The sequence below is a fragment of the Diuraphis noxia genome, unplaced genomic scaffold (assembly GCF_037042655.1).
Source record: "Diuraphis noxia isolate RWA-SAM2 unplaced genomic scaffold, SU_Dnox_SAM2 contig0001, whole genome shotgun sequence".
Lineage (NCBI taxonomy): Eukaryota > Metazoa > Arthropoda > Insecta > Hemiptera > Aphididae > Diuraphis > Diuraphis noxia.
The window spans coordinates 73,011,734-73,031,452 of NW_028301711.1; the positions used below are offsets into that span (position 1 = coordinate 73,011,734).

The 19,719-nt window shown below is 27.7% G+C and overlaps 1 protein-coding gene across 1 annotated transcript; it reads left to right on the forward strand.

Moving 5' to 3' along the window:
* The first annotated feature begins 10,953 nt into the window (after positions 1-10,953).
* LOC107168414 (U3 small nucleolar RNA-associated protein 6 homolog) lies at positions 10,954-18,089 on the forward strand. The gene is made up of 11 exons (XM_089216458.1): positions 10,954-11,899; positions 12,363-12,470; positions 12,566-12,692; positions 12,758-12,910; positions 14,215-14,579; positions 14,643-14,774; positions 14,838-15,060; positions 15,136-15,360; positions 16,198-16,471; positions 16,529-16,676; positions 16,752-18,089. The coding sequence occupies exons 2-11, from the start codon at positions 12,397-12,399 to the stop codon at positions 16,801-16,803; spliced, it is 1,773 nt and encodes a 590-aa protein (XP_089072584.1). The 5' UTR covers positions 10,954-11,899; positions 12,363-12,396; the 3' UTR covers positions 16,804-18,089.
* The last annotated feature ends 1,630 nt before the right edge of the window (positions 18,090-19,719 follow it).

A 19,719-nucleotide genomic window follows, 5' to 3' on the forward strand; every position in this document is an offset into this window, starting at 1 on the left:
TTCCTTCAACTATTTCAGTAGGTCAACAATCTATTGCGGCGCTGCTGACCTTGACTTTAAGAAGGAGTAACGGCGACAGTAGGTACTTACCACCTCCAACACAACTGGTTTTTCTACTTAATATCATATTAGTATTACATCCTTTATAAAAATAAAAATGCATCAAAACGATTTCCTATAAAATTTGAATGTTATTATAAAAATAATTGTTTATCGGTACACGCATAGAAAACTAAAATGTGAAGTAAATTACACAAAAGTTTAATATTTATATTTATGTAAGTAAGAAGCTATTAAGAATTCTAATAAGAATGTAGGTCAAGTTTAAATACCTGCAGAATATTAGTTATTAACGTTAACAAAAGTTAAAAAGAAACTTAAGAAATAAATTATATTGTTAGTGAGTATAAACCCAAATTATGAATATAAAAAATCACTAATTTAAATATAACAGAAGTGTGTTATCTATTATGGACTTTCATTGTTGTACAAGAACACAAGATCGACAAAAATGTATAGCCGTTTTTTCCCTGTACCCTTCAATAATACATTAAAAAAATTCATATCGTGGATGTAGCTTTCAGCCCACGTTACTTTGAAAACCAAGAATTTTTTTAATTAAAAATTCTGAAAAAAATTAAGGGATCAATAACGGTAAGTTATTTTAACCAAATGTAAGAATATTTTTTCGATGATACAGTGGTAGACCGATATAGCAGTAAGTATGGTAAAACTTTTGGTAAATACTTTCTCGAAAACTGATTTTAAATGGTTATTTTTACTTGAGGTTGATAAGTCCGGTTTTTGAAATTTCGTTCTTAAACTCCTATAGAGACATAAGGTTTGAATACTTCGAACATATTATGAAATTTTATTAACGTAGATTATTTGAAATTGAAATTAAAATCTTAAAATGTAGCCTGATAGATCTCAAGTAGATGATAATATATTATGATTGAATGCAAAACAGTTTTCAAGAGCCCTGCCATATTTTCAGGTTCATTGGTGGGATTCAAAAAATGTAAAAATTGTTATAAAATTATTTAATGAGCATTTCCTATACATTCTTTAACGATTACCAGTGCAACGCCGCATTGGTGAATTGTACGTGTTTCGTGTGCTTTGCACTCAGAAATGAGAAAATTGCCTATATTTAACTCCTGAAATACTGTCCGTTTGTAATATAAATTTGATATAGACCGTTTCTAAGGAGGTCAATATAGGCAAATTTTCAAATGTATACAAGCGTAAATGTGTGCGTATAGAAAGTGATCATTATTCATTCTTCATTAGTATGTGTTAGATAGTTTAGTAAAAGTAACAGTGGAGCGCTCCCTCACGTGCACGCACGACATGTCACATTAAGGTGCTACACGCCTTTTCTTTTTCTAAACGTATCAATCTTTTGCCAATTGTATCATCTAACATTCTAACCTATTTATAAAATGTATAAGAACATTTTTGAATTCTTCATTAAGCTTACTTGAAAATTACTTCCTTAAATGTTGTAATTAATTTTTTAGCTATAATTAAAATTTTAAAATTTTATATTTTAGAAAATTTAAGGACTTCAAATTTGAATTTTATAAAAGTCAAAAAGTAATTCTTTAATAAATTCCTTAACGAATTCAAATATTGTTCTCAGAAAATATATCGGTTAATATTATAATCATTAAAACAGGTCTGTGTTGGTAGAAAACCTATGCGGAATCGAATGCATTTAAGAAATTATGTTTACGTTTATACCTTCAAAAACTGAAAAAAGATTGACGGCTGATAATTGTAATATTTATCAAAAGGGTTTCAAACACTGTACAAATTGTAATTTGTTATACGTTATAGCATAAAAGTATTGAAATCAATTAAATTAAATAATTAAACTAAACAAACAAATTCTAATGCTGTAAAACATAATAAACTCAAAAAACATAATTCAAAATTAGTAATAAACAATAAACTTAGGATTGGGGGGTTGTAGTGGCCGATTCGAACCCCGGGCATGGACGGCATCGCTTTCCGGGCAGTTCACGCTGTCTGGAAAGAGAGGCCGTCGCCTCCCACCTGCGAATGACAGAAACCTACGGGTGACCATTTAAAATTCTGCCAAAAAAAAAAACACTCGCGTGTTCCCTCCACCACCGTTAAAAAAACCTACAGTAACACCCCCACCCCCCAATGGCCTATGTTGCCGTGGGTTAACAAATAAAAAAAATAAACGTAGGTATATAATGTGTAACGTAAACAATCATCACAAAAACCTTTTTTTTATTTACTTGTTTTTTTGCTAAATAATAAATTAAAAAGTTATTTTTAGTAAATATTTATAATTATGTAATATATGTTTCTTATTTTTAAATTTTAATATATAGCACCCATTATAAAACTCTAATAATAGTTAAGCATTATAGAAGTGTTTGTACTATATTGATAACATATTTCGAATTTTTTACAAACATTTATGGATGACGTTAATATTATTGAATAAACTCTGAAACAAAAATATACTTTTACTAAGAAGTTTTTATGATTTGTGCTTCATGTTAAATACCAAAGAAAATGTTTCCATTCATGCAAAAAAATGAGTTAGACATTACATGTAAGTTATAGATATTACAATGTAAACCTAATGCCGAAATATTGTCGAGGATTCTCGCTGAATGATATCTATGTTATATTAATATTAAAATAAATTAACCTATAATTTAATTTTAAGTCAAAAATATTATCTCATTTATCTCAGTTCTCTAATTGGTTTTTTTGATATTTAAATTTTTAAGGCGAAGTAGGTACCTACTCATATGTAAAATATTCATGTTAAATGGGCTCATAACCAGCTTGAAAAATTTAAACATTGAAAAAACACAACAGTTTTATTTATAAAATATAACTATGATGAATAGTAACAAATATTTTATTTTTATTTTTATCAGCTTGTAGTGTAGCTTATGATAGCTCAATAATTATCAAAATATAACAAAGATAATTATTATAACAAAATAATATTCGTGAAACAAACAAGTAAATTATTTCTTACAGAGGTGCTTATTATAATATCATTTTTAAAAGTTATAATACAGCATAATATCTGTTGGAATTAATTGAATTCATCAATATTTTGAAGTATTATACAGGTTGCCTGCAGTCATCCAACTTTAATGCATTTGATGGTAAATTAAGCATTATTTACATTGTTTAATATGTTTCATGTATAATAGATTTACAATTCAACAATTATATTGGATTTATTTTAAAACTTACATGTTTTGCACTTTTGAGGTATTTATTACAATTTTCAATCATAGTATTCAAAATTTTAAACAACATTCTAATTTAAATTAAAATCCAGTGTTTGCATATTTAAAAAGGCGGGTAAGTCGTGGATGTCGCTCTGCTGTACAATAGGTTACAAGTGGGTTACTGTAATGGATGGAATTAAATTTGAATCCAATGATATTATATCATTGTATATGAAATACGATTCTGAGAAAAGACGGTTTATCTGTCTAGAATATATAATAGATTATTAAAAATTTTCAAATCTTAGATTTAAAAAGAAAATTTTTTATGAATTTCTAGTTTAAAATAATTTGCCAATTTTCGTGATTTTCGTGATTTTCGTGATTTTTACACATGTTGTCAAAATTCAAAACTTGAATGCTTATAAAAAAAAATTGTGACTATGTATTTCTTTTATTTTTCAACTGCTATTGTAAAAATATGTTAGGAGTCTTGTATTAAACTTTAAAATCTTAGAATTAAAATGAAAAACTTTTATGAATTTCTATCTAAGATAATTTGAACATTGCCGTAATTTTTTTCGTATTTAGTCAAAATTTGAACTTTAAATGCTTATAAAAAAAAATCGTGCCGATATATTTTTAATATTTTTTAACTGCTATTGTTTCAATTTGTTAGAAGCCTTGTATTCAATTGTCAAGCTTTTCCACCGAACACATACATTTTTATCGATATTTATAGAAAAAAAACTAAAAAAGTTGAAAAATTAAAATGTCAGTAAACAGCTCAAAACAAATCTAAATATTTTGAAAATTTTATCAAATATAGAAAATGCCTATTTAAACATTCAGTGAAAATTTCAAGTATCTGCGGTCATTTTTTTTAGAGTGAAAATCCAATGTTGTAAAAATTTAAATTTCAAATGCTCATAAGAATTTAATTTGAATTTCCGGTGGAATTTTTATTTGTGATAAAGATTTAAAACTCTTAAGGAATCTTGTATTAAATTTTCAAATCTTAGATTTAAAAAGAAAATTTTTTATGAATTTCTACCTTAAAATATTTTGTGATTTTTCGTGATTTTTACGTATTTTGTCAAAATTCAAACTTTGAATGCTTATAAAAAAAAATTGTGACTATGAATTTATTTTATTTTTCAACTTCTATTGTAACAATATGTTAAGAGCCTTGTATTAAATTTTTAAACTTTTCTGTCTTAAAAATAAATTTTTATCGATATTATTTTAAAAAAACTAATAATGATCGAAATTTTCAAATGCCTATGAATAGTTCAACTTAAGTCGAAAATTTTTGAAAATTGCATGGTGGATAGAATATACTTATATAAACATTCGGTGAAAATTTCATGTATCTATGGTCATTTTTTTTAAAGTTACATCAAAAACCAAAATCGATTTTGTCGAAAAATGAGTGTGCGTAAAATTTCCCGTTTTCCCTTAATTTTTAGTTTGTTTTTCTAGATTATTTAGAAAAGTATTAAGAATTTTAATACTGTTGACCCCCCAAAGTACCAACTAGATTCACTTTTTGATCGAACGAGGTACTGAAGTCAAAAAATGGAAGCATTTTTACTGCCTCAAAATGTGATGACAGACACAAAAAAAAACACACACACATCATGGTAAAATCGATACATTCATCGCTCCGCTCACAATCTAAAATATGGAATGTATCCGTGTGAGGTATCAGTATAGAGAACACGATGAGTTCAATATAAATTATTAACAAGAGGGCGCTATTGGTATACGATCGTCGTCGTCGATGACAGACGCAGCGCCGCCGTACTTACTATAGTCGTACTTACTACTTCATCACTATTATAAAATAATATATAAGTCACATCATCGACAGTGGCGGCTACTGACGGCCGCCATTGTCGATTTTCATAATTTTATTCAACGAAACGTTTGTTGTTAGTCCTTCATTACAACACTGTGTTGTGTTCCAACGGTTATTTGCAAATGTTTACGTATTTTGACACTATTAAACAATAGAAAAAACAAATAAGTGTATAAATAGAAAATTAAGTATGTGTGAAATACCATTTCAAAGGAAACTTCTCCATTTTCTCTAAATTGTTTACATTTTTTACATTTTTTACGTCAAACCACTCTATTTGAAGTACTTTTATTTATTTTGGCAATATCTAAGGCCTAAGATCGTTTTGATGAAAAACTAATAGTGTTTCCAAAGGCTTGTAATTAATATTTACTATCTTTAAGCTGATTGTTTGATTTTTTTTTAACTAAAATTTGGAGTAAAGCAAATTATACAATACGGAAAATTCAAAAAAGTGCAATACGATATAGTGTTTTGTTACTTTGTTAGTTATTATACGCATTTTTATATTCCGTATAATAATAAGTCGACGTGTGTTGACGCCTATAGTGTAGGCAGTGGGCACGCATGTCCATTAATAAAAAAGTGATCATGATCATGACTTCCACCGGCTACTCCATGCCTCATAGTTGAAACACGTAACAGTGGTTGGCAGTGTCGGCGCCAGGATTTTTTTTTTTTGTATGGTCAATAGGAAGCCAACAGTTATACGAACTAGGCCTACCAGGCCACATAAAAAAATGAGATTTCAGTAATAAACAAATAATATAAGCTAATTTATATAATATTAAATTTTACAATTTACATCATTATTATTACTATACTATTTTAAAATAATTTCCTGTATTTTTTGGGAGTCAATTCGTGCATTCTAATCAGGGGCAATTATAAAATATATAATCACAAGTCAATCAAATAATTGTCTATGAAATGTAATAAAAAAGTTTTTTTTTATTTGACATAAACAATCTATACAATTTTGCACAAAAAGTTTATATGCTGAGAGTAATTAAAAGACATGAAAGTTTTGAATTAAGCAATTCCCCATTAGTGACTCTTGGCTATTGATTAGCTAGTTTTTTATAAATATATATATTTTTTTGGCCTGTAAAAAAGTAAATAAAAGTTTATTTAATTAAAAATCAAAATCAACATAGTTTATTATGTAATAAATAGGTAAATAAATCAATATAATAATAATGTCGTTAATCAAAATTTCGGTCAAAAATTAGGTTTATATTTATCCATAATCGCAATTATATCATTTTTCAAAATATCATATTACAGGCCAGGTTCCCTTATAATTAATATACTTCGGAAAACCTCTGAAAACGAAAAAAAAATTCTACTACCTAACCAATATAGTGGGACGGGCATAAAACTGCCCCCCCCCCCCCCGAATCGTTATCTACGTTAAAAGGTATAATGTAAACTGCGCCCAAATTGTTATCTGTAAGTTAATATTCATGTTAAAAAGTACAACTTAAGCTGTGCCCCATTTGTTAAATATATATACCGTTATTATAATCTTTGCATCATTTTTAAATTAAAATTGTATTTTTTGGTCTGTTGACAGATGGACTACTATATTGTGCTACTTATATCGTGTTTATTTCGAGTATACTGTTAAAAATACCGAAAGATTAACCATTGAGGATTGTATTTATATTGTATTCAAATACTGGACAAGACTTCACTATAAAGTGCCTACCTACTAAGCTAATTAGAAATAATAAATTACTAAAAATGCATTAAATTCACGGTCTATATTTTTATACATTAACTACTTTTTATGGGAGTAAATATAATATTACGTGCAAATGTGTTGTATTTAAAATTATAAGTTATAAATACAAATTGCACTCCATGGAAACCATATATTATGTAGTGTGTATTCGTGTATTCATAAATGAAAAATTCATAATATTATTATTATTATCAGAAACATATTTGGTGACATAATTCAATAATCTTATCGACATCAAATTATTCAAATTTAATTTTATAATTATAATTATATTATATTTCATTTTATTTTATTATGTTATTTAACTCGCATATTTGAATTATTTTCTCTAAATAAATAGTTCATTAGTTCATGTCTCCCGGTATTTGTAAATGGAATACAGCACTGTAGTTTGAAATACTGAATTTCGTATGTAAATTTAAATAGTGAACCTCGTCAGTCATCAACTGTTTGGTCATCGAGAACAAATGTAGATTTAACGATATTCGGGTAATTAAATTAAGTTAATTTAAATTACAAAATATCAGTGTATTAGTGTATACTGACGAATGAAAAGATTAATAACAAATAAGTCATCATAGCATGACTAGGTATGCTAATAGCTAAACTAAGCTAGTACAACATTTTATGACGAATTGAGTCCCTGGTTATTTTAGATGTAATACTAATTGCGTCCATGATTTAATACTGAGTCCCGTCAAATTAAAAAAAAGCATTTTCCTTCCCATTTTTACAGATATAGGACTGTCTGTAACAAGAAATTCTACAAGTATGGTTAAAATGTTAAAAATGTTTTACAAGTAGGTATATTGTATAAATTAAATAAATATAGATGATAAAATAACATGTTTTATATTGGTAAAAATGTATGTGATAAGTATTGTACCTACCTATATATTTAAATATAGTTATTGTATTTGATTGCAACAGCTGCATTTAATTACTGATTTCTTTTTCTTTGATATAATTTCTTGTATTAATAATATGAACACTATTCTAATTCTTATATAGTATATACGTATCGCAATATCGGATTGTACATTCAACAAAATGTTTATAAATTGGTAAATTTTTGGCTGGGCTGAACAAAACATAGCATTAAATATAAATTAAAATTATATGAAAGTGATACGTATATAATATATACCTAATATAAGTATATCCATCTGGAGCGACGGCTGTGTGGCATAGTTTCCGCTGTGTCTGGACTCTAGATGGTTGATTTTATATTTTACTCAATAAATCCTCAACTCAATTTGTATACTATTAGTTTCCAAACTTCGGGCTCAATTAGTATATATATCCCATTTGTACCCGGGACTCAATTAGTATATTATTTTTTTCCGTTCAGGTACAGGGACTCAATTAGTATACAGCGCATATAGCATATTATAATGTCTAATGTTATACATTTATACAGTAAAAAGGTATACACTTATGAGTTATACAAAAAATAAGGAACCGAAAATCTTAAGTACACCTACTTACATAAACTATAACTCAATATACGTAACTGTTTACCTGTTTACAACATTATCACGGAGAGGTACACAACTTTGATTGGATCAGTTATAACTATTTATAAGTTATACCTTATATATAACATGATAAATGTAAAATATTAATTAGGTGTTATTTTAAATTACTCATATGATTTTAATTCAATTTATTTTCGAACTCTTTTGTTTACATGTTACGTCTAAAATTAATTTCCGGAATCTTAATAATGTTTAAAATAACAATCAATAAAAAAAAATCCAATTGATTTTTGATTCATTTGTTGTCATTATTTAAAATTGTAATTAATCATATTAATTAATATTAATACACATATGTATACACTATACACATATACATATGTATATTGTATATATATATAACTGTATTGTATATACCTACTTGTAAATACAAGTATAAACAGTTAACTAGGTAGGTATATACATTAGAGTTCAAGAGGTACCTATGTCCTATATAGCCATATATAGGTGAAGATGGCTATCTACGTAAAAAATGTGTTGTATATGTTGACTTTATAGGAAATAAGGAAAACATGACTTCTCTGTATTTGTGATTTAAAACTTTACGCAAATCTCATTAAATTTAAAGGCCAATAAAACGGTCCAGAGTGATGGGCACGTTTTCAAGAGTGTGGAAAAAAGTACACCCTGTTTCCTGGGACTGTAATTTTTCTAGTCCGTCTAATGGAAATTATATTTATATTAATACATCATTATTGTGTATTATTTGTGTCAAATAGTAAATATTTATGTTTTAATCATTATTATAATGTTTATTCTAAGCATTTATTACAGCTTAAAATGTATGTTGTTTTTATTAATCGGAAAATAATACTGATAATAATAAAAAAATATTTAAGGTCAACTATGAACTAGAAGTCTACAAAAAGTGTTTTGTGTTGACATTATCAGTGGTTGCATTGGGGGAGGGCGCTGGAGCTATAATTTTCATTTTTCTTTATATTTAGTGTACCCCTTTATTATATTCATCAAGGAATAGTTAAAATTAGATTAATTTGCTTTGGAATGCTAATTGTTCAACTTCATTTAGGTCCACCTTCATTTTTTTTCCATTTCAACCAGTTCAATTGGACAATTGAATCTTAAATAATAGTTAGGTAAAGTAGATTTTGAAGAAATCTTCACTTTATTTTCAAACCTCTAATCTATGAGATAGTTATAGGTAATTGTATCTATATAGTATATTACAATTATTAATAAAATTAAAATCAGGAAAAAATGTTACAATAATAAAAAATATATTTTATTTTCAGTTTATATTTTATTCTTATACTAGTTATGATAGCTATTATAAATAGTGATATAGAAAGAAAATATGACAAATAAAATAACTTTTATTTTAATTAAAAATAATACCAAAATATTGATTAGAAAAAAATTTCATTGATCAGATCTTTCTGTATAGTGTATTATGTACCAACCACTCAATTTTTGAATATAATATTAGAATATTATGTGCAATAAAAAAGTTTTACAATGAAAAAAAACATAAAACACCATAGAAATCTTTGTGTTTATTTTAATTTTAATTACATCTACTTTTTTGTAAGAAAAGTTTACATTGGTTGTCCTAGAGACTTAAGAAGAATTTAACAATTAGATAAAAATAAGAAATATTGGAACAAATAGGTTTGTAGTAGGGTGCCAAAACCAAGTGTTTTTTTTTTCAAAATATGTAATTTGGCTTGTAATAAAAGTAGGCCAAATGGTCTAATATGCCACTTATAAAACCTAAATATTAGTGTATAATATTATTAATATAATCAAATGCAATACAGTACTTTCTTATACAATTGACCGAGACAGTGTGATGGGATCCTATTATATTATTTATGTACCCATGATAGAATGATCGCTATTATGATCAATCATTGTAATAATTCGTATTTTAAATAATTTTTAATATTTTAGTATCGCAATTCACCACCACCGTACTTGGTGATATTTGACATTTTTGTTTAGTATCATTCACCGTTAGAAGCGCTAGCGACGCAAATGCTCGGAATCGCGTTTCTGGTGATTCCAAATGATTTTTGAGTTTTGTCCTGGTTTCATGGACAGGCGTTGGATCAATTTATTGAGAGTGAGATTAATAATATTATATTAGTATGCATCTCGGCCTACAGGACGTTCCAATAAAAAATCGACACCAACACGGCGGTGCGCACGACGACTCGGCTCGGTCTGGGACAATTCAGATGATAAATATAAATAAACTACTCGCAATTTTCTAATTTGTCTATAAATCAGTTATAGCGGGAATACATTTATAGACTTGGCATTGATTAAATAGTAAATACAACAGTTGCCCGCGATCGTCTCTTAAAAATCGTAGACTACACTAGTCTGACTACAGAATGCATAGAATGGTTGGGGTTGGTGTCGTTGGTGATTACCGATTATGATTATTAATCTGCAAGAGGTCGTGCCAGTCGCGGTCTGTAGGTGGTTTACAACAGGCCGTCATAGGCCCAACGACGATTGTGACGTCGCCATTACTTCTATGGTTCTGCATCGACAGCATCGTTGGTGTTACGACCGTGCCACAGAATACCAATGTTATTCCGTGACAGTACTGAATGCAGTTGTCAAAACATTTTCTGAAACTTTATTTTATTCCTCGTGACAAAAAATGTTTGCTTCTTCATATTTCTAATGAAGTAATGGCTAATATGGACGTTCCGCTTCAAATCTTCAATTACAATGTTTCTATGGGTTAAAAAATAATCAAGCTACTAGTTGTTTGTTTTCACGCCGAAGGGCGCGATTCTTAATGCGTTTACTGGTCGTTAAAAATAACATTACAAAACAGACGAATAATAATTGTAATTTGGAACAACAGTTGAAGTTTAGACGCGAATCGCGAATACCGCGTCACCGAGTACGGTCGTCCGCGGTGAGAGAGCGGCCTCTGCTGAACAAGCGTGTACAGTAAAGAACATAATATCAATTACCAGGGAACAAAAAATATATTTTATAAAATATTACAGAGTAGTGAGCTGCTCAGTGGTAGGGTGATGGGGCGACGAGTCTAGGGCTATCACGTATATTCAACAATAGATCAGACTGTGTCTCGAATTCTATAATCAATAAGACTTAATAAATACGTGTAAAGTATACACTGCGAACACAAGAGAACATATGGCCACCACCATCGAAATCTAACTCATAATATCAATCAGCTTCTCGTCGATCGCCAACGATTTTTATCGTACGGTACTACGATACGTAGGTCGCTGATTATAGTTCTGCTTGAGGACGAATTAACGTAATATTATTAAACAGTCGTACAATTGTATACGGAAAATCCTGATGGGCATGCTGCTATGGGTCGAGAGGTTATCATTGGGAAATTCAACATTAAAACCTTATCTATCACAAACACAATTTAATAATAATAATAATAATAAATAATAATCTTAATTCATATTCGAGTGTCGACACGTTCAAGAGTTTAAGACCAAACACCAAACGGCAATTACTCGGAACTCTGAACTTATTTGATTACAGCCGTGTGGTAAGTACGTGTTTACGATTTGAATTTTTCTTCAAACACATCGTGCATGCTTTATTCCAATACTAACTCTCCGTGCTAGCATATTTGATACTTTCCAACGGACAAGAAATGGGAGGTCCTGAGAACAACAAATTTATTGTTAATTTACTATTTATCTATTTATGATAGAATTACAAAAACGTTTGAATTGATAATAATTGAGAATATTACACTTATGATTATTTTATTTCATATACTGTCTAATTCAATTACCACAGCCAATACTTCTCTGTTAAAATAGGTAGAGCTTGACATTTTAGCATGATGGTGTTTTTAACATCTGATATAATTATGTTTGATCTTATGCTAACATTGTTTCTTGTAGGTAGTTATTGCCTAGAATTTTTTTGACTTATTGATTTGTTTGATTCCATTATATAGTCTACCTGAATCATTAAGTTGTTTTTTTTTTTGTCTTAACCAGTTCATAAAGAAATTGCAAAATTTAGTTTCTCAAAATGTCGACAGACGAAGTGGAATCCGAAATTCATTTCATGAAAACTTATAGCATTATGAAATGGGATGAGCTAATGTAAGCATACACTTCTTTAGCCAGTTTTTATTTTAAGGCATTGAGCTTCTTAAAATATGTAGGTAACTTATTTTTACCTTATTTTGATATTTAAGAAAGCTAAATGATGATCGTAAGTCGCTTGATCAGAAAATCACGCTTGGGTTGGCCACCAAAGAAGAACTGATGAAACAAATAAAAGTTGAATTGAATATGCTGGATACATGTCAACTTAAAATTGATGTGAGACTAAGTCAGTTGATATTATTTCAACTATTATTATTGTTGTTGTTATATTTCTTTTATAGCAAGAAATGAAAGAAAACGATACAGAGTATATTAACACTGAAATACTTACAATTTTATCAAATCGTATCAATGATATGTACAACAGTATGTTTCTACTGTTTCCTGTTGAAAAGTCAACATTAATTGAATATATAGAGTTTTGCTCCAATAATGTGAGTAAAAAAATTATTACATTAATGCCAGGTTGTTTGAGAATATGAAAAATAAATTAATTTTGGACCAATCATAGGCCACTAAATTATATTACATTTTTTTATTGTCTATTGAAAAATCTAGTGCATGCTTTAATGATTTTAGTTAGTTTATACTGAGTTATACTAAGTTTATACTGATCAGTGGTGCTAAGAACATGGTTTGATTCTGGTAACTGCCACTTGCCAGACCTAATTTAGGGGTTGGATTTTTGGTATATTTTATATCTATATTACTATATATTATATTAAATTATTTTACTTAGTAATATGGTAGTTTGAATTAAATTTTGGCAAGAACATCACATTTGTTATATTTATGTTAGTGCTCTATTTTTGATGTACCTATTCAAATCTTTTATTTGGAATGGTCTACATTTTTTTAGAGTTATATGATGTTTAAATACATTTTAAAATGTTTTTGCTCGTTATTTATTTTTTAGGCATTTTCAACATATTTCTTTTAATATTCCAAAAATAAGAAAATATATAATATTGAATCATGAAGACCTGACAAATTGAATAACTTTTGTTCAGATAAATATTTTAATATTTTGATTTAATATTTAATTTATTGACACTTGGGCTACATTTAAAATATACCATTTTTTATTTTCATTTTGTTAAACTGAAAATAAAAATCTGATGTTAATTTTTTTTTAAATTGTAAATCTGGTTTTAGAAAATGTTCATAGTAAAATCATTTATTTAAATCATGTAGTTTTTATAATTTTCTAGAGAAATTTCATTTTTGTTAGATAAAGTGGATCCAGTTGAATTTTAAATTCAAAAAGTATATATATTCTTATATTTTATAAGAATTTTTAAGTCGATATATAGGTACTTAATATTAAATTTATTACTTTTCGAATTAATAATTTACTTAAAAATGTTGAAATTTTAAAAAATCATAAAAACATAAACTATTTAGGTAACTTAAATAATAAATGTTTTTACATTTTAAAGTTGTCTGGTAACTCATGTTTTTTCTTTCACTCATTACATTATATAATATAGGTTGTATATTTTCTTGTGAATATAAATTAAAATTAAAAATGTTATAAAAATACATCTATAAATAGGTTATATTAAATTTTTCAAAAAAAAATGTAAAAAGATATAAATTTATTCATTTTCAACATTAACAAATAATGCATATTCAGCATAATATTTCCATTTTATTACTAAATTTAAATTAATTTATTGATTGAAATATGACTTGTTTATAAAATATTAGTTTAATCTTAGTAAATTCTTGATTTTAGACATTATTTATTACTAAATGTAGTAACATGTTGGATACACTTATGTCGAGATATCATAGTGATCCTGAAGTATACATAACTGCTGCAATTTATGAATTTGATGATCGAAATGATGTAGAAGCAGCTAGAAAATATTTCGCAGAAGGATTAAAGTATCACAAAAATTGTAAAAATCTATACGTTGAAGAATTTTGGGTAGAAGTACAACATTTAGAAAAGACTGCTGGTGCCTCACTTCCTATTGCCATTGAAAAATATAAAAACCTTATAAAACGTTTTGAAGGCGATATCGAATTTCATTTTATATTATTGGATAGAGCAATAAAATTAAGTGCAGTTAGAGAATTGCAATGTAATGTGGTCAGGTATTGATAATTTTTATTAAAAACAATTTTACATTTTTTTAAATTAATTTTTGTTTTATGTAGAGATATGGTTAAGAAGTATAAACATAGTGAACTAATGTGGCAAAAATTAGCTAAAATTCATTTTGATGGTTTTATATATCATCAGGAGACTGAGCAATTACACTATGATAAAAATTATATTAGTGGTATTAGGTCTGTATCTAAAAATTATAGAAGAAAATATTTTTTTATGATACTAACTTAATTGTTTTATAGAAATTGTATAAAAACTTATGAAGATGGATTGAAAGAAAACTTACCACCAAAAAATAAACATAAGTTATGGAACTTTTATATTGATCATATTATAGAAATTCGAAAATCTTATCGCATGAAAAAAGAAACAATAAGAAATTTCATGAATGAAACTATGGAGCGAGCCTTTCAAAAAGCTCATAATAACAAGGCGTTACTTAAACCTGAACATTACATTTATTGGGTAAATTTTCATAAATTACTTATTTTAATAATTTATTTAATATTTACAACAATTTGTTAATCTATTTTTATTTAGGCTGAAAACACAAATATGGACTGTCATAGAATTCTGAGAAAAGCAGTTCAGGTGATAGAAGATAGTGTAGAACTCTGGATTAATTTAATATCATATTATTTAAGTTACGACAGTCTGGAAATGGGTATTGAAGCCTTTCAAGCTGGTGTTCGGGCTCTGAAAAGCAAATCAATGCCTTTGTGGGAAATTCTAATTTTATATATGGCAAACACTCATCCAAAATTGGTAAAATAAGTAACATATTTTTATAGTTCCTCAATGATAACCTTTAAAAAAGTAATTTATCGAAAATGTGGTATTTAAAGTTAACCTATTGCTACTACACTCTGTTTTGTGAGAGAATGTAACAACTCAGCTCATTAATGTGCAACCCCCTCTCCCCTCTCCATATGTCATTCTGATACCAAAATGAGTTTTTTTATGGAATGATATCTAGTGAGATGCATAAAAGAACAGATCTTGATTGGGCTGGGGTGGATTCTCTTGCTGAACAGAGTGTAGATAAGTAGTTGATGCAGGCAATGCTTGTAGATTTTGTTAATCACCATAGTTAAAAAATAAAAACCATTTAAACATTTTTTATGCTTGTTAGTCTAATTCTAGCCCCAAAATAAATTGTATCTTTACTCCATATCATATTATTTCTGTATTTTCTTCATTAATTTGTTCAGTATTCGTATTTTATCCTTTAATTATGGTATCAAATACATTTAAATTATAATATTTTATTAATTTCTTAAGCATTTAAGATAAACTTAAGTATATTTAACTTTTTTACTAATAACTTAAACCATCAATTCACTTTTTATTTTATGCCTAATAGTAATTTGTAGACATTTTGTTTTTTGGTATCATATTAAAATATATTTTGTTTAATATGATATAAGTATTTCGGTAAGTAGCATTCAAATTAATAAGTTTTCCAATATCATATTTGTTTTTTCTTCTAATAGTAGATATATCCATATAACAGACATTATTCAATACTTGCCTATAAGTGTATTTATAATTAATTAATAAATATTTTTTGGGTTCTTTATAAAATTATTTATTCATATTTAGCTCCAACAAATATATCACGAAGGTTCACATTTTCCATTCCCAGAAATAAATTTTGTAATCAGACCTGAATATTTGGAATGGAGTGTTGTTCACAATGGAATACTTTCAACTCGTGAATTATTCACTGAACTTAAAGATATAAAACCAGAATGTAAACAGTTGTATTTAACCATGATTTCATTTGAACTCACTCAGAACTCTGGAATTACTAAATTGAAAACTATTAGAAAATTGTATAATGATGTGTGTAATGCTTTCGGCCAAACAGATATTGGTGAGTTTTAATTTTTTAAATAGTGTTATTGAAACTGATTTTAAATTGATTATACAGGAGTGTGGTCCGACTGCATCCGTTTTGAGTATATGTATGGTTCTCGTAAATTAGTGAAAGACATTTATAAAGCTTCATTATTGTGTTTGGAACCAAATTTAAAGAGTATTATGACAGAAGAGTTTGAAAAACTTAAGGAAGAATTCATGTATGAATTTATTTGTTTATTTCATACTATATTTTCATTTAATATTTTCTGAATTTTTTTTGTTTTTATTTTAAGGGAGGATGATCCTAAAGATGGAGGAGTCATAGTTATTGATGATGATGAATAATTTTAGTTACAAAAAAAAAAAATTTTTTTAGTAGTAATCTGTGTACAGAAAACTCGGTTAACCGTCAATGCCGGGACCGGGCAATAACGGTTAATAGAATAGACCAACGGTTCTTAACGGGGGCGGTACCGCCCCCTTGGGGGCATTTCGGTCTCTCTGGGGGGCGATAGTTTTAATAAATAAAATAAATAAATATACAAATATATTTATAAGAAGAAAATTTGATTTTTCACGAGGGGGGGGGGGCGTTAGCAATTAGTTATTACGATAAAGGGGGCGCTGAACTAAAAAAGGTTAAGAACCACTGGAATAGACGATTAACAAAAATACAATAATACAAAACAACTTTTCAATAAACGTATATATTTTGCTACGTAATTTTCTGACAAAAATAATAAATATAATAATAATAATAAATACTAATAATATATGATATGTAATTAGGTACATAAAGTATAAAGAATACCATTCTAAAAAATATTAAACAAAATAATCTGTCATCTTCTGATCGTCATTTAAAATTTAAAATCCTCCATATCCTGTTTATCACTTTCTAACCAATCCGTTACTTTCGTTAATAATATTTCACCATCGGTCCATTACAAAGTTGCACAATAATATTCTACACTAACAGTATCAGATTCTTCAGATTCGAACGGTTTTATTTCAGGCCATAGTAGTATAGTATATTCCACCCATTCTATATGTTTAGTGCAGTCAGATTAGCCAATGCACTGGCGGCATTGAAAATAGTTTATTGCATTGATATTATAAACTATTTTTATACGCATGGTAGTCGTCGCCGTTAAGTACCGCGACGATTTTATCGCGGTCGCATCATTAACTTTTTTTTTGATGGCGACCGATGACGGATATCAGAAACTGACGGTAAATTGAGGGACGGTTAATCGAGTTTCTACTGTACTTCTTTTTTTATGTCTGTGATATGTAGTATTAATTTAAAGTCTGGTTTTTATTAATGATTAGTTTTATTTAATTTTTAAGTTACAATGCATAAAACAACAAAATATTTATTTTATTTTTAATATTATACTTATTATTAAATACAATGTAACACATAAGTACAATATTTATAAGTAAGACATACAGCATATTGTTCAAGCAATTCTCAGCAATAAAAAAATAATAATATTGAATGTCTTTTATGTAGGACGTAGGAGTAGGCGCTGACTATCAGCTAATTGATTAATTTATTGCATACATAAATTATTAGTGTAATTATTTTATTTATAAAATTAAAAATAGAAAAAAAATAGAAATTTTAATGAGTCATTATTTTATCTTAATTACCTTATTTTATTCAATATTTTGTATTAAATATATATAAATATCAGTATTTCAGTATTAAAGCACATAATACATAGACCAATCGCAAGGATCGATTGTTGGCTGTTGCAATCGCAAGGACAATTATTATTTATTACATTGAAAACATCCCTCGAATTCTTGTGTAAAATCACCTTGGATAGGTATCGAGGTAATGAATAACTTTTAATGGGGATAACAAATAACAATATAACTATTCACGAATTTCTGATTTCTTGATCGTTTCTTGAATAACTATACTCTACAAATCTACAATATGTGCCTAATTATATAAATACAATGTTTAAAGTTATATAACTATTTAATCGTTTAATAGCTTATTTGATTCACTTCACTACGTATAGTATAATATTATAATATACTTGTAGTCCTAAAAAATCATGAATACACACCTTAATCATTGTAAAAAATAACTTCGGGGGCTACCCCCCCAGTCACCCCACCAATATTCGGTACTCGTACAATCCTAAATCTTTTTGTCTATATAATATACAATTGAACCTCATAAATTATGATTGATATAATTTTAACCTCATAATCCATTTAAAAAAAACTGATCGAGATTCGCTTTTATATTGTTCTATGACAATAGTAAACAATTTACGCCTATATTATATTTTTTTTTTTGTTATTGAATATCAAATTTTCATATATTATACTACCCAATAATACGTATGGTTCATGATCCGTGTACCCGCGAACCATGATTTTCGTTAAAGGTACCCGCATTAATCTAAAATTAGGAGGCGAGTACAAGCCGTGTACCCGCGTGTACCCTCCACTACACCACTTTACTTACATACTACTTAGTTCTTAGTTACATTATGTTATAAACCACCGTGCATCACTTATATTATGCACCGAGCAACATATAAAGCTTCACGAACGTGACGCGTAGGTACTTATATTAAATATATATGTATAGGTACGTATATACAGTGCGGTTGCCCGGTGCGCTTTTAGTATACGAATATTTTATAAATGTTAGCGTAATATTTATTCAAATTGACAATAATATAGCTAAATGACAAAAATATCTATGACAGAATATTCTGTTATATATATTTTTTTTATAGATTTTAGTGATTTTACTCCACATTCCAATTTTAGATTCTGAGCGGAGCGATGAATGTATTGATTTTACCATGATGTGTGTTTTTTTTTGTGTCTGTGTACCGTATAACTAGTCGAAATAATGCTTCAATTTCAAACTTTGGGGGTGGTTTCCGATGTAAAAGTGAATATCCTTGGTGCATTATAAAGTTCAAAAGTTGTACACGTTTTCCAACAGTTTTCAAAAAAATCGAGAAAACAAAAAAAAAATGACAGAAAAACGGGAATTTTTACGCAAAACCAGTTTTCGACCAAATCGATTTTTTTATATGGTTGTAATTCAAAAACCAATCACTGTAAATACTTGAAATTTTCACCAAATGTTTATGTTAGTGTTATATATATATACAGTTAAATTTTCACAAATTTTTGAGTTATTTATAGACCACTGAAATTTTCAATTTTTTGAGAATTTTTTTTTGAGTGTCGGTAAAAAAATGTTGGACAACCAAAAAA

Excerpts from the sequence above, each read along its gene's own strand:
- LOC107168414 (XM_089216458.1), top strand. The coding sequence starts at position 12,397 with ATGTCGACAGACGAAGTGGAATCCGAAATTCATTTCATGAAAACTTAT. Across the intron at positions 12,471-12,565 it reads ATGAAATGGGATGAGCTAAT|AAAGCTAAATGATGATCGTA; the intron begins GTAAGCATACAC and ends TTGATATTTAAG. Across the intron at positions 15,361-16,197 it reads CAAACACTCATCCAAAATTG|CTCCAACAAATATATCACGA; the intron begins GTAAAATAAGTA and ends ATTCATATTTAG.